This window comes from Polypterus senegalus, chromosome 1, assembly GCF_016835505.1.
Source record: "Polypterus senegalus isolate Bchr_013 chromosome 1, ASM1683550v1, whole genome shotgun sequence".
NCBI classification, from domain to species: domain Eukaryota; kingdom Metazoa; phylum Chordata; class Cladistia; order Polypteriformes; family Polypteridae; genus Polypterus; species Polypterus senegalus.
Genome location: NC_053154.1, coordinates 103,361,233 through 103,376,270, shown reverse-complemented (window position 1 = coordinate 103,376,270; position 15,038 = coordinate 103,361,233). Strand labels below are relative to the sequence as shown.

Below are 15,038 nucleotides of genomic sequence, written 5' to 3'. Positions count from 1 at the left end.
ATATAGATTATTATTTTCTTCAAGAGTTGACCAGGTTGACACGTGCCTCTAGGAAGTTGTAAACCATTTCATTAGAAGCGCTGACACTGAAGTGAAACCTCTAGGGGGTGTAGAAATAATAAAGTCAGACAACCCTGAAAATGTACCTGCTATATAACACCAAAAGTATTTACATTTTCAAACTGCAATTTTGCTATTTTTAATACTAAAGATGGATATAGTTATGTGGCAGCATTTGTCGGTACAGCAAATCAGTTAACACTTCATGCAGCTCAGACGCACCAGAGGGTTAGTGAAAGGCCAGTTCTTAAATTTCAGGTCAGCAAGGAGTAGATGTGTTTCAAAATCTGGGGCACTCAATTATCAATGAGATGCTGCAAATCTTACAGAAACTTTTATACTCAGGGCTTAGCAGAGTGCTGCATGGTCAGACATGCATGTTAGAAATCCACTGTACTCTGTACACATGACGATTCTAGCCATCTAGCCTGGTGTTACTTACCACAAAAGTTTGAGCTCTACCTCCAGAAGTGATCCTAACCTAATCCTGGTCCTAACCTAGAGATTAGATTTAAAAATGAGTGTAGATAAATTTTTTTAAGAGTAGGACAGAATGCTTATTGGAAAAGGGAGAAGGGAGATGGCAAAGTTTGGGAAAGGCACTGAAAAGCAGCAGTGAGGTAGTCAAATGAGCTGGTCATCAGCAAGTTACTTTGGTTTCATATCCATAAAAAGAATTATTGCCGTACTTATTTGATATTTAAAATGTTTTATCCTTGTTGAATTGAAACACCATAATTCATTTCCTTTCATGTCACGTAGGTTCTGCTTGGAGAGGCCACAGACCTGAATGATGACTTGATAAACAGAATGTCACAGAAAAGAGAAGATAGTGGAGAGCTTGTATACTTAGAGTCAGACTTAGATCAAACCACTCCATCCCCATTTACTCATAAATTGCAGGTTTGTACTGAAATATTGCAAATGTTAAATATGGTGTGTGTGATATCAATTTTGATTTTGATTGTTTGAAAATGATAAACCACTTAATCCAATGGTCTTATTTGATAAGCTCATATCAAAGTTGTCCCAGAATTTCATCCAGATCTTTTTTAACAGGGTTTTCATTCTGAAAGCAGATTCAATAGTTAATTCAAATGACTCTGATGGACCACCTTTAACTGATGCCTGTAATGAATGTTATTTGTTAACATTATGGTTTCTCTGAAATTATATTTTTTGTATCTTATGTCTGAGGTGAAATCAGACAAAAATGAAAATAGCAACCAGAAAATGAAAACGGTAAACAAGTGTCAAGCCTAATCTTGGTAACCAAAGGATTGCCCTATCTTTCATCCAAGTCAAGAATTGTAAGGTAAAATCAAAGGCAGAAAAACAAACTGGAAAATTGAACATTAAAGTATACATCCAAAAAAAGTCTTTTGTTTTTATACTCAAACTCCAGTAAGTTATAGCACTTACCTTACTGTTAGTGTCAAGGTCTGCATAATTCCTCCAAACAAAACCCCCTAAATGATGCCTCTAAAGTACCTGGGGAGCAGACCTTCAAAATGGGTAACTGATAAAATTTTATTTTAAAGACCAAAATCCTGTTGCAAAAAAAAAACCCACAAGTGGAAGAGTCCATCAGTCTTTAGCTTATGTAACAAAAAGGCAATCGAAGAATCTTTATAAAGTAAAAGATCCATTTCACAAAATATGCTCTATAGTAGAAGAAGCTCCAAAGAGCACAAAAGGTCCAGATGAAGTTGCTTTCACAAAATAGGTAATCCAATCACAAAAAAGAGCCAAAAACACAAATCCAAAGAAAGGTCAAAAGTACAAAGGTAAAAATATCCAGTAAATCAAATCCACAGTAATAATCAAAAGAGAACTCACCAACACCCAGCACATACAATGTAGTGCAAGGAACTGTGTGTCCCCTTAGCCTTTAGAGAGCTGACTGTAGTCCCTCAGTGGTGATGGACAGGTAGTCCCATCACTTGGGGAACCACCCACAAAATACAAGGAACATGGTCAAAGCATGGACAAATAGAAATTAAATGATATACAAAACTAATAAAAAAACACACAGAAAAATATAAGTAATATGCATTGCAAAAGGCGCTATATACACACCCGACCCGACACAGACTGACATGGAGGCATTGTGTAAAATCAACAAAATGATTTATTTCTTCTTCAGCTGAGGTCCACGTCTTCCCCGTGTCCCTCAGCCCTAACACAGTCCCAAGCACACCAACATACACCAAAATAAAGGACACCACACTATTCTTCCTCCACCACTCTTCCCAGGCAACCTCGTACTCCTCCACCCGACTCTAGCTCCTCAATGGTGGCTGCTGGCTCCTTTTATAAGGCACCCGGAAGTGCTCCAGGTGCTTGATTGCCTAGTTCCAGCTGCACTCTTGGGTGTGGTGAAAACACTGCCCATAAGGGCTCAGGTGTCCCAGCTGCAGCACCCCCTGGTGGCGCCTGCGAGACCCAACACAGCTGCACCAAACTCCAATTCCCATGGAGCCCTGCGGGAAACCAAGACACCGCTCCAACCCAGGGGATTGCCATCTAGTGTCCAGGGGGAGATATTGAATAGTCCATGGCTGCTCCCCCTGAACATATACTGAAGGGGCATCCAGGTTGGGCATAGGCCCCTGTCGTCGGCCACAGCTTAAATAACAATATCAAGATTAGCTAACACAAAGTTTAGACTTTGACTCTGGTTTTCCCTTTGAATTTCTTAACAGACCTTGTATATTTAGAACATTAACTTATGGCTCAACTACTATTTTAAAAAAAGCTCAAAAAAGAATTTAACTGATCTCACTTAAAAAACTGTTCATAGGGCATTATGCATACCCTTGATTAATCCAAAACCCATTCTGAAATTCAACATCAAATTGGGAAATAAATCCAGCTCACTAAATTGTGCACTGTATTGTAATTTATTGTATTGCCTTTGCCCAAAATATAGTAATACATAGTGTCATAAATAAACCTTGAAAAAAATGCTTTGGTATATGTCCCCATAATTCATTGGCTGTATCCACCTAATCCAATTTATGTGGTGGCCACAACTCAGAGCCAACTTTACATGTGGCTCTAGATAGCAAAATTCAGTACAATTTGTTTTTTGAGAGTATTGTCAGATAAAGCAGAGTCTAGTTGAGTACTGTACTGTCATAGTTGGAGAGTGCGTGATCACCAAATCAGTTGTTCATATAATTGATTGACCTGTTTTAAAAAATACATCTGGAATATATTTTTCACCCTCCAGATGGGATTTTTCTGTTGAAAATGTTTTTGATAGTTACAGTAACACACAATGGCTCCCTTTTCCTTTGTTTCATTAAGTTTGTAGAAGCATATTTCTACATTAGTAATATCATATACAATATCCATATTGTTACCTACCAATGGACGCACACAATTTCACCAGTGAAAACATGGCAAACTGCATACATAGTACAGGATCGGTTTAACACCAGTGGTTTGGCAGGTCTCTGGTCCTTCACTGGTATACTCTAATTCTTTAATAACATTTATGTTCTTTAAGATTCTGACCTACTCTCTCCTTTAAGAGTCAGAAATCATGAGGACTTGGATCATTCTTTGCATGTTTTTTTTTTAATTTTATGTTTTTAATTTTTAGCTTGTATACCTTCACTGTTTGTTTTTCAGTTTGTGTTGCTTTTCATATGAGAACTGCGCAAAACGCTTCTACATTAGTACTTGAAAATATAAATATAAGCAATGTGCTGGCAAGTAAAATCTAAATGTTTTAATTGAAATATGTTTCAAGTTATGCTAATACTTTGCATCCTTAAATTAAGCATGTGCATTCTAATTGGTTCACCAACAAAAGCGCGATAGACATATGAGCACCGACAAAACCGCGACGGACAAATGAGCGCCGACAAAGCTGCTAACTGGTTTTCGACAAATACACACTGACAAAATCACCACGACAAAATCGCGAGAGAGGCCAAGAGAGTGGGACGCGTACGTGCGCATTATGTACACATTATGTGCTAGGTTATAACTGTTATAACTGCTGATGGCATGCCGTGAACAAATAACTCAGTCAAGGGTTGGCATAACGCGTCGTATACAAAGCGGAATTACCAGCAGTCAGGCAGCCAGCAAGTCTAAATACGCTCAACTATCAAGACGTCTTGCTGCAATTCTTCCTACATATGCAGCGCATGATCTTAAGGACTATCTGCGTGCCGTGCTGATGGCATGCCGCGAACAAATAACACTGACTTCTATAATAAACATTATTATATATGCTTTAAACTAGTAATTCATATATAATTTTGTCGGAGCGATTTTGACGCCGCGTTTTAATCGGCGCTATTTTGTCGCCACTCATATGTCTATCGCGCAAATGTTGGGTCACATTCTAATTAGTGCTTCACTCAGTGGTTTATGACAAGATATATGAAGTGAAGGGTAAGTAAAGTCATTAGCCATTTGCAGTAAACTGCCTGCCTTTGAGTAGATGAATCTCTGACCTGTTGTCCCCTCTTCAAGGGACAGGCTAACCCTATCCCAAGAAATGTTATAGGGAACTGTGGTTAATCTTGGCATTACATAGGGGCTAGGGTTTAAAACAGACTCTCAGCCAGAAGGATAGTGAACTTGGAGTTACAACGAAAACTAAACAGGGGTGTAAAAAATGGGAGGTTGAGAGGCGAGATACATTTGAGAGAAGGTGCTGGAGATGAAAAGGTAGGCTGTGGTGTCATTGTTTGAGGGGAACAAATTCTCTAGGCACTTTGTTTGTTAGACAGAGACTTTATTTGTTAGTCGGGCTTAGAAGGTGATCGTGTTTACTGTTTTTTCCCTTTGTTTTCCTTCTTGCATTTATTATTTGTTTAATAAACTGCCTTATTTTGGTTATTTGGTCTCGTTGGAGTCTTTTCTTGGTTTGGAGAGACAAAACAGGTACTATTTACTGTTGACACACTATATAATATGCTGATTGTGTATTGCTTGTTCTTCATTATCATTTCTGGTGATCTGAGCATTACTTCATTCTTAATTTTCCTACCATATGCATATGGATGGAAGTTTTATCGTATGCATTGCTTTGATTTTAGCAAATGGACACCTCAATGGCAGATGACATTTTGTTTACAAAACTAATGCTATATCCTTCAAGTGAAAAGGAGGAAACAAAAAGTGAAGAGCAAGAAGACCTGAACTCTGCCCTGGAAATTGCAAGAAAGAAGGTGAGGGTTCTGTTTGAAATTCCTTTTTTTTCTTCAAATCACTCCTATGCTCCTTGAATTTGCAGTGCGGACATCTTTTCTATGTGTCACCTTGACCCAGAACTGAACAACTAAGAGAACAACATATTAAAAGTATGTATTATTCTAAAACACAAAGGTAAGGTGTGATGATTTACTGCAAAAAGAACCAAAGTTACAAACTCCCAACCAGTCTGGATAGATAGATAGACAGATAGATATATACTGTACCAGTAACCATTGCAATGTTCAATTCAATTAAGTTAATTCCTAAACAGTGCTCTTCATTGAGTATAGATTCATAGCACTAATACATGTTGATAAATATAATACAATAATAGTAAAGTCCTACACTATACAATGTTAAATCCATATTAAGTTAAACATACAGTAAAGCAGATCAGAATCACAATAGTCGAACATAGAAAAATCATGACAATATAAAGTACTGTTAAAATAAAAAGTGAAGCTTATCCAGCTGATGTAAGAGAAAGGGGCAATAAAAACTCCAATTAAAGGCATTCCTGTGAAACATTAGAATATTAGAGATGTTTTGACAAGAACAGATCATTCAGCCCATCAATGCTTGTCAATCATATCCACGTAATTTCTCCAAAATACAATCAAGTCGAATTTTGTGTTCCCCTCAAATTTTACTCTCTACCATTTTGTGAAATTAACCCTAACAAGTTTCCAACTGTGTCCCTGTGTTCTTGTTGAAATCATTTTAAATGAATGACCTGAATTAGTCATATCAATTTATTTTTTAAAATAAAATCATTCATGTCACCTTTTAATCTCCATTTTCTTAAACTGAAAATGTTCAACTCATGTAATCTTTCCTCATACCATGTACAATACCATGTAGTCCTGGAATCAACTAATGAACTAATTCAGATAACCAATAATGACTTACTTTGCAATTTTGATCTTTATCTTCCAGTTGACTGAATTCTATTGTGTTGTTTTGCCTAGTATTTTGTTTAATTAAATATCCTTCATTCACCTTTCAAGCCAGTCAATCATTTTCATAACCATAGTCAATCAAATTTCTTAATCTTCTTTTTATATAACTGACAGTCTTCTACACATGTCATACATTTGTTACATTTTTCATCAACCTTAATTTCTTCAGTGCTTTCTGTGTCCAGATATTATAAGTTTCTGCTTTGCCGTTTCTTGGTGATATTCTAGTAATGTTCTGCTTTTTGGTGCTTTATTTATTTATGTACATTCCCAGGACATCATCAGAATCTACCCCAGAATTTTAACAGACTTGTTTGTGGAATGCACAATGTAACAATGTGTAGGTTGTGCTTGGCAAATAAAAGTTTAAAATACCTCATTATGTTTTGAAAACAGGACATTCTTGTGCATTTATTTTCCGTATTTCAACAAAAAGGGCCTTCCATCCTAAGACATGGAATGATGGTTCCAGTGCAATGCTTGGAGCAGCTTGACGTAATTTTGGTCAGAGTTGCCATGGGTTTAGTATCATACTGTGAGGTGATGACAATAGTCTTATTATTAATAGTTGCGATCATGTACCATTCAAGAATACATGTAAGAATATGTGTCAACTGACATTTGAGCTTGAGTTTTTAATTCATTGACAGCCACATGTAAATCGAATGCTTTTTTTCCCTGTTTGGTTATATTCTTGAATAAAAGCACACGTGTTTATTTGATATTTGGACTTCACAGATTATTGTCATTATTAGTATAACATTGAAAACGTTTCTGCTTTAGGTATTCATCCTACACTTACCCAGATATTTGTAGACATGGATCACACATGCAATGCATGTATTCCAAATAAAGATATACTGTATTATTTACCCTGTACAACTCCAGGAACATCACACACAGATAAGGAGCCTTGGCTTGAGCTGAGAGAACTTTTTGCCTGCGAGCTGAGCTCCATCAAGGGGGGAAATGGGACAGCAGGCTGCTTATTGCTTGTGCTGACTGAAGCAATTACAAAACAAAATTCGCTGATGGAGAGGTGCAAAGGGATTTAAGGTGGGCTGGGATTACGAGGTTTTTCGTAGGCTTCAAGAATTCTAGTGTTAAGTGATGGCACCAACCCCTGACTCGGAGTGGAATTACCATTTGATGAGCTCTGAAGTTGTCTCCAAAGCACACGTGTGTGACAACAAATGTTTGGATCAGCCTCACATGCAGACACAGAGTAGATGCCAGCAGAATCTGTTTCAAGACAGAAACCAGCCCTCTACAGGACACCAGTTCACATCTGGGCACCCTGTGTAGGCACTAACAATCAGTCATAAAATGCCAGTTTACAGTTACCAGTTAACATAATCTGAATGTCTTTGGGATGAGTTAAGGACGCTGGAGGACGCTGACAAAAACACAAGGGCACAAGGGTGAAATCGACACCTTGCTGTTGTGTTAACTTTCCACAGCAGTATTTCTTATTATATACTAGAAATATTACACAACTTGTAATTACTTTTTCAATGGATATGTGTTGTTGAGTGATGAATTTCCATAAGATTTTTCCATCATATGTTATGAGGGTGGCATTTGTTGAGATTCTCTTCATGTTGCTTTAAATTTTCTGGAGTCAGTATTACTTTTTTTACCTTTTTTTATTGTTGCATTTCAGATTGTGGCCAAAGAGAGAGAGGTAATAGAATGGGAAAGAAAATATGAAGAGAGCAGAACTGAAGTTGATGAAATGAGGTAACCAGTTTAATGAACAAATTCTAATAACATAATTAATATAATTTTTCTAGTCACTTTTAACATGATAGAGCAGAAGTCTCCCAGGATGATTGGGCAAACTGATAGCATGATTAATCTATATATTAGCCACCCTGATCTATAAACTGATGTATTCCCTTTAATGGGTCAAGAAGTTTCAAAGTCCATCCCAGCAACATTTGCAGCAAAGCAGGAACCGATCATTCAATTACTCACACCAAGCGTTATATGCAAGGAAAACTTCTTACATGAAAAAAACAGCAACTGAACATGGGAACAATGTGCAATTTCTGTTCAGGTAGTGATGTGAGGTAGCAGTGCTAACCACTTTACAAATATGCCACCTCATTGTGAATCACTCAATCTTTGTTTTATATAACAATATTAACAAAATCAACATCTCAAGGCACTTTGAAAGAATACAAAATTACAGAGCAATACAATGCAAAACAAAAAAGTAAGAAATGTTTTGCTAGCTAAAATCTGGACAACCATCTGACAGACTTTCAGCATCAGATGTTTAAAAAACAGACATACAAATCCAGGAAGGATACAGTATAAATCTAAAAAACACAGTACTAAAGATGATACATCAGTGAAAAAAGAAGATAAATTGATCAAGAAAAGTTACAAACACATACAACAGGATGCAAGGTAACAGAAAAGGGCAAATTGTGCAATTTTGGTCAGAGTTGCCATGGTTTTAGTATCATACTGTAATAGTCTTATTATTAATAGTTGTGATCATGCACCATTCAAGAATACATGTAGGAATACGTGTCAACTGACATTTGAGGTTGAGTTTTTAACTCATTGAAAGCCACATTTAAATCGAATGCTTTTTTTTTCTGTTTGGTTATATTCTTGAATAAAAGCACACGTGGTTGATATTTGGAGTTCACACATTATACACTTCTTGTCATTATTAGCATAACATTGAAAACGTTTCTGCTTTAGTTATGTGTTCATGCATTTCTTGCATTTCTCGCATTTCCTTTCATACTACACTTACCCAGATCTTTGTAGACACGGAACCCACATAAAAACAGATGAAATGCATGTATTCCAAACAACGATATACTGTATTATTTGCCCAATACAATTCCAGGCGCATCACACACAAATAAGGAGCGTCGTGATGAGCTGAGAGAACTTTTTGCCCGCAAGCTGAGCTCCATCAAGGGGGGGTATGGGACAGCAGGCTTCTTGCTGCTTGTGATGTTCGACGCATTTACAAAACAAAAGACACTGATGGAGAGGTGCAAAGGTATTTAAGGTGGGCCGGAATTATGAGTTTTTTCGTAGGCTTCAGGAATTCTAGTGTTAAGTGAGGGCACCAACCCCTGACTTGGAGTAGAATTACCATTTGATGAGCTCTGAAGTTGTCTCCGAATGTGGCAATATATACAACGAATGTGAGCAATAACCACATAGCTAACCCATGCTGGAATTAGTTACCTCAGAATGTTAAGACTTGTGTTGAAAAAGGACTTGATAGAAACAGTAGAATTATTGGTCGTTAGCAACTCGACTATATTGGTTGTCATTGTGCTATTTAAATTCTAAGCTAATATACATGTACTTTTAAATGGATTTTTGGGATTTTCCTGTACTTTCTTGCTTCACCTGTGGTGATTCCACAATGTTAAGACATGTTGTAAAGTAATCTTGAATGTGCAATTTGAAATATGTGTTTTAGCTGCAACATGGTGTCCTCAAATTCAGTACATTTTCTTTATTGTATTTCTTTCTTTTTTATTCACAACAGTTTAGAGCTTTACTCATTTTTTTATTTATTTATTTTTTTTTTTGCTTTTCACAGAAAAATAGTGGCCGAGTATGAGAAAACCATTGCACAAATGATAGGTAAGCATTCCAGTGTGGAATACAACATACCTGACACTTTAAAAAATATTGATTGTTATCATTTTTTTTTTTCTCTGTTTGTTTTACTAGATTACTGTAATTTTTCAAAAGGTTGTATTACTTGTATTACCCAGGACCCCCACTGGGACAAAATTATAAAGAACTAGCAAATTGTTACCTACTATATCAATAATGTAGCATGAAATCTTAAACAATAACAGTTGGTGAAAAAAACTCAAATTTTACTAAAAGGTTTCTATAGATTATGGATCTTAAATACATTATGAAGTTTGTGTAAATTAATAGCACTGTAGTTGTCAGGCTTTTAAAATGGTAATGCCCTATTTAATAACATTAAGTTAACAATAACCAAATCAAGAAAAAGGGTATACCATGAAATACAGTGAACCTAGTGCAACATCATTTAAAGAAAGTATTGCATAAGATCTTTAAAAGCATGTGTCTACATACTGTATGTACTGTATATGTTGTTTATTTCTGGTAGGTTCATCTCCAAAAAGGATGCATAAATACTGTAAGTCAGTTGATCAGTTTTTTTAACTTTACTTCACACTTTTCATGGCCACAACATTACATGGCACTTTATAAGGCAGGTGTTCACAGGTCAAAAATACAATCACTGCATCACTGCTGTGCTATTGCTACAAGTTTGTGACGTCCATTTCCTGCATAGTGATGCACTGTCAGGTAAATAGCTGGGCATTTAACTGAGTGCTCACCCTGAGTGTGCTGATTAAGGTTCATTAGTCTTGATTTGCCTTGTCTATCTACCTCAGATCGATTCCTACACTTTTCCACCGAAAGCCCTGAAAGAATTTGGTGTGCTAATAACAACAAAAAGTCCTTGTACTCCTGAATAGTACTGCCGTCTGGCCTGACCTAATGTCCTCTGCTGTATAAGGGAAGATGTTTGGGGCCTGTGTGCCCGTTGTTTCATAATTTCTCTTGCATTAATTTTCTTTCTCTGTTCATCCTTTGTATCCTGACAGATGAGAGTTTTTGTGGTTATTATTATTAGAATTATTACTATTCAATCTGAATTGATATAGAGGAAAAAAGGAAACACCTGTTCTTTGTTGTATAATCCTTTTAAAGCACTTTGAAATGCATTTAGAAAATGAAATGTGCTACATAAATATATATATTATTAGATTTAGCATTAGCAGTCAACATTGTTGCATCAATTTTATTCTGCTTATTTGCATGATGAAACATGCTATAGTATATAGATACTGTATGGTATAGGCTGAAAAGTTCAAAGAGGCCTCTTTTTTCTTCTTGGCCACCTTATTTAGTGCCTGAGCAATAACTTTTAACATAACCGAAGAGATGACGGGAACAAGAGCTTAGTTAGCATTAGAGCTATGTGTATCAGGATAAGTGTAATTAAAGGGGATCCAATAACAAGAAATTCTAAATATTTTGTCAATTTTTCACACTTTATCAGACACAGTGATTTAGCCTTTTATTATATGCAGCTAGCTTCTCTTATATTCGAAGTAAGGCTTCATAATACTGTAGATGCATGGTATACAGTTAGGTCATAAATATTTGGACAGAGACAACTTTTTTCTAATTTTGGTTCTGTACATTACCACAATGAATTTTAAATGAAACAACTAAGATGCAGTTGAAGTGCAGACATTCAGCTTTAATTCAGTGGGTTGAACAATAAGATTGCATAAAAATGTGAGGCAACTAAAGCATTTTTTAGCACAATCCCTTTATTTCTGGGGCTCAAAAGTAATTGGACAAATTAAATAACTGATAATAAAATGGTTATTTCTAATACCCTTTGCTGGCAATGACAGCCTGAAGTTTTGAACTCATAGACATCACCAGATGCTGGGTTTCCTCCTTTTTAATGCTCTGCCAGGCCTTTACTGCAGTGGCTTTCAGTTGTTGTTGTTTGGGCCTTTCTGTCTGAAGTTTAGTCTTCAACAAGTGAAATGCATGCCCAATTGGGTTAAGATCAGGTGACTGGCTTGGCCATTCAAGAATTTTCCACTTCTTTGCTTTAATAAACTCCTGGGTTGCTTTGGCTGTATGTTTTGGGTCATTGTCCATCTGTATCATGAAATGCCGCCCAATCAATTTGACTGCATTTAGCTGGATTTGAGCAGACAGTATGTCTCTGAACACCTCAGAATTCATTTGGCTGCTTCTGTCCTGTGTCACATCATCAATAAACACTAGTGTCCCAGTGCCACTGGCAGACATGCACGCCCAAGCCATCACACTGCCTCCACCGTGTTTTACAGATGATGTGGTATGCTTTGGATAATGAGCTGTTCCACGCCTTCTCCATACTTTTTTCTTGCCATCATTCTGGTAGAGGTTGATCTTGGTTTCATCTGTCCAAAGAATGTTTTTCAAGAACTGTGCTGGCTTTTTAGATGTTCTTTAGCAAAGTCCAATCTAGCCTTTTTATTCTTGAGGCTTATGAGTGGCTTGCACCTTGCAGTGCACCCTCTGTATTTACTTTCATGCAGTCTTCGCTTTATGGTAGACTTGGATATCAATACGCCTACCCCCTGGAGAGTGTTGTTCACTTGGTTGGCTGTTGTGAAGGGGTTTCTCTTCACCATGGAAATGATTCTGCGATCATCTACCACTGTTGCCTTCCGTGGATGTCCAGGTCTTTTGCGTTGCCGAGTTCACCAGTGCTTGCTTTCTTTCTCAGGATGTACCAAACTGTAGATTTTGCCACTCGTAATATTGTAGCAGTTTCTTGGATGGGTTTTTTCTGTTTTCGCAGTTTAAGGATGGCTTCTTTCACCTGCATGGAGAGCTCCTTTGACCGCATGTTGTCTGTTCACAGCAAAATCTTCCACATGCAAGCACCACACCGCAAATCAACTCCAGGCCTTTTATCTGCTTAATTGATAATGACATAACGACGGACTTGCCCACACCTGCCCATGAAATAGCCTTTGAGTCAATTGTCCAATTACTTTTGAGCCCCTGAAATGAAGGGATTGTGTTAAAAAATGCTTTAGTTGCCTCATATTTTTATGCAATCTTTGTGTTCAACCCACTGAATTAAAGCTGAAAGTCTGCAAATGAGTTGTTTCATTTAAAATTCATTGTGGTAATGTACAGAACCAAAATTAGAAAAAAATTGTCTCTGTCTAAATATTTATGGACTTAACTGTATCTTTAACAGAAATTCAAAATATTGTTTTTGTTAAGTTTATGTTAAGCCCAGTTGACTTAACATAAACTACATGTGAAAAATGTTATACTATTTAATAATATCACCATTCCTAAAGTGAAAATGGTGTTGCTCCAAGAACAGATATAGGTGATAATTATAATTCTACTATAACAATATTCAGCTGCCTGTGTTATTTTATTTTAGACAAGCCCTGTCTAATGTTGATGTGTCATTCCATCCATGGCTGGTTCTTTTCTTCCACTCGCTGCTGCCCGCTCTCCATAACCCTGACCTGAAAGAGTACATGCAGAAAATCGATGGATGGAGTGTTGCTTAGCATTTTCATTCTTTAGAATTATATGTACACAATATGGATGTACAGTATATGGAATGATACCTTCTCTTGGAAAAAAATCAGTCAAAAATATTCAATATATCTTAATTCTATGTAGTGCTTTGACACAGAGAACAATATTATAAGACACTTTACAAAGCACATTTAACACATTCCTTATTTTTAAATATGTAGAATACATATAGCACATTCAAATTACTTTTTTAATATATAGTAATACTATTCCATGAATCCACTCCAGCAATAATTACAGTATTATTGCTTTTGAAATTTTGTTTGTTTTTTTGGTTTTTTTTGCCTTTTGCATGCCTGTTTTTTTACTTTAACATTTTTAGAATTGTTACAGAAAGAATTACAGAAAAAGTCACATTCTTTTTTTCTTTAAAAACAGCACTTTTTAAGACTTTTTCTTTCCTCCTTAATACGATATATATTTTGCTTTTGTGTTTTTTCTTCCTACATTTTGATGAAATCAGGCCTTTCTGGTAAGTAACATTTTTATACAGCCTCATATTTGGCTGAAAGTTTTCATCCATTCTGGTACTTGTCACTTTTTGTCCTTTTATTTTTTACAGTTATTTTTTCATATTTTCATTTTTATGAGCATTTTTGTATTTCACACCTGTTCACATTTATTATATTAAATACTGTACATGTTTACAGCATAGCAGCTTACTTGATATAATATCAGAAATACAATATCTGTTAGAAATGTTCGATGGCAGTATGGGGAATTCCTCTATATGACTTCTGTAGACATGTTCTCTTCTTATTATTTTAATTTGTGCATGTATATCTTGCATACATGTTTCACAGTGCATATTAATATATAACACAAGACAAATTAGTCATACTATACAGCACATTACTGATATAAAGTAAGCATTAAACTCTATACGTTTATGCAGCTTTCTTAGGACAATATAGTGAGTCCTTATAGTCAAATAAAGAACAGCACCCAGCCACATGGCCTGCCTCACTCATTCTGTTTCACAGTACTCATATCAAAAACGCGCTGGTCTAAATAAACTGCTACCATTAATCTACCTGGAATAAAGGAGGAAGTGTTTGTTTAAAGAGCAGTGCATTTTTGGGGAATATATTGCAAAGAATATTTTAAAAAATATGAAAAATGCTGTATGTGTGAGAGGTGAAGAAATAATGGCTCATGTTATGTAGTACGTGTCTTTTCTTAAATGGCCTTAATTTTTAGATAATACATCTTTATGTGTTACTTTTTCATCCTGTGATCTAACAGCATGTTAAGTTACCTTAGTACATCCATATCATAACATAACTATAAATGCTTATAGAGCAGTTGTTTTGGATTGTGAATATCATCCCTCCATCCATCCACTTTCTGTCTCCCATTTAGGGTGATGATTGCTTTGGTAATGGCAAGTGCACACCGTCGTGGAATTACACGCAAGGAGGTCTCCAGACATTGTGCAAATCTTATTTTACTTACCTTCACTCTAGATATTGTTATTCTCAAATGAACAGGACCTGCACTGCAGTTTTGCAACCCCAACAATTAAACTTGTAATGCCCAGGACTGTTGTTTAAATACCAGTAAATAGGTTTATACTGTTTACTCTTAAATCATGTTAGTAATATTATCGACATAGAAATACAACAA

The 15,038-nt window shown here is 36.1% G+C and overlaps 1 protein-coding gene across 3 annotated transcripts in view; it reads left to right on the top strand.

The window, feature by feature from the left end:
• Nucleotides 1–15,038, top strand: part of LOC120530561 (transforming acidic coiled-coil-containing protein 2-like) — a 123,442-nt gene that overhangs the window by 88,245 nt on the left and 20,159 nt on the right. The window contains exons 9-14 of one of the 3 annotated variants that reach the window (XM_039754989.1): nt 823–963; nt 5,124–5,255; nt 7,903–7,979; nt 9,823–9,866; nt 10,372–10,401; nt 13,876–13,884. In XM_039754989.1, the coding sequence (XP_039610923.1) occupies nt 823–963; nt 5,124–5,255; nt 7,903–7,979; nt 9,823–9,866; nt 10,372–10,401; nt 13,876–13,884 (433 nt within the window). The remainder of the gene's footprint in view (nt 1–822; nt 964–5,123; nt 5,256–7,902; nt 7,980–9,822; nt 9,867–10,371; nt 10,402–13,875; nt 13,885–15,038) is intronic. The other 2 variants (XM_039755001.1, XM_039754995.1) reach the window with 2 other exon arrangements.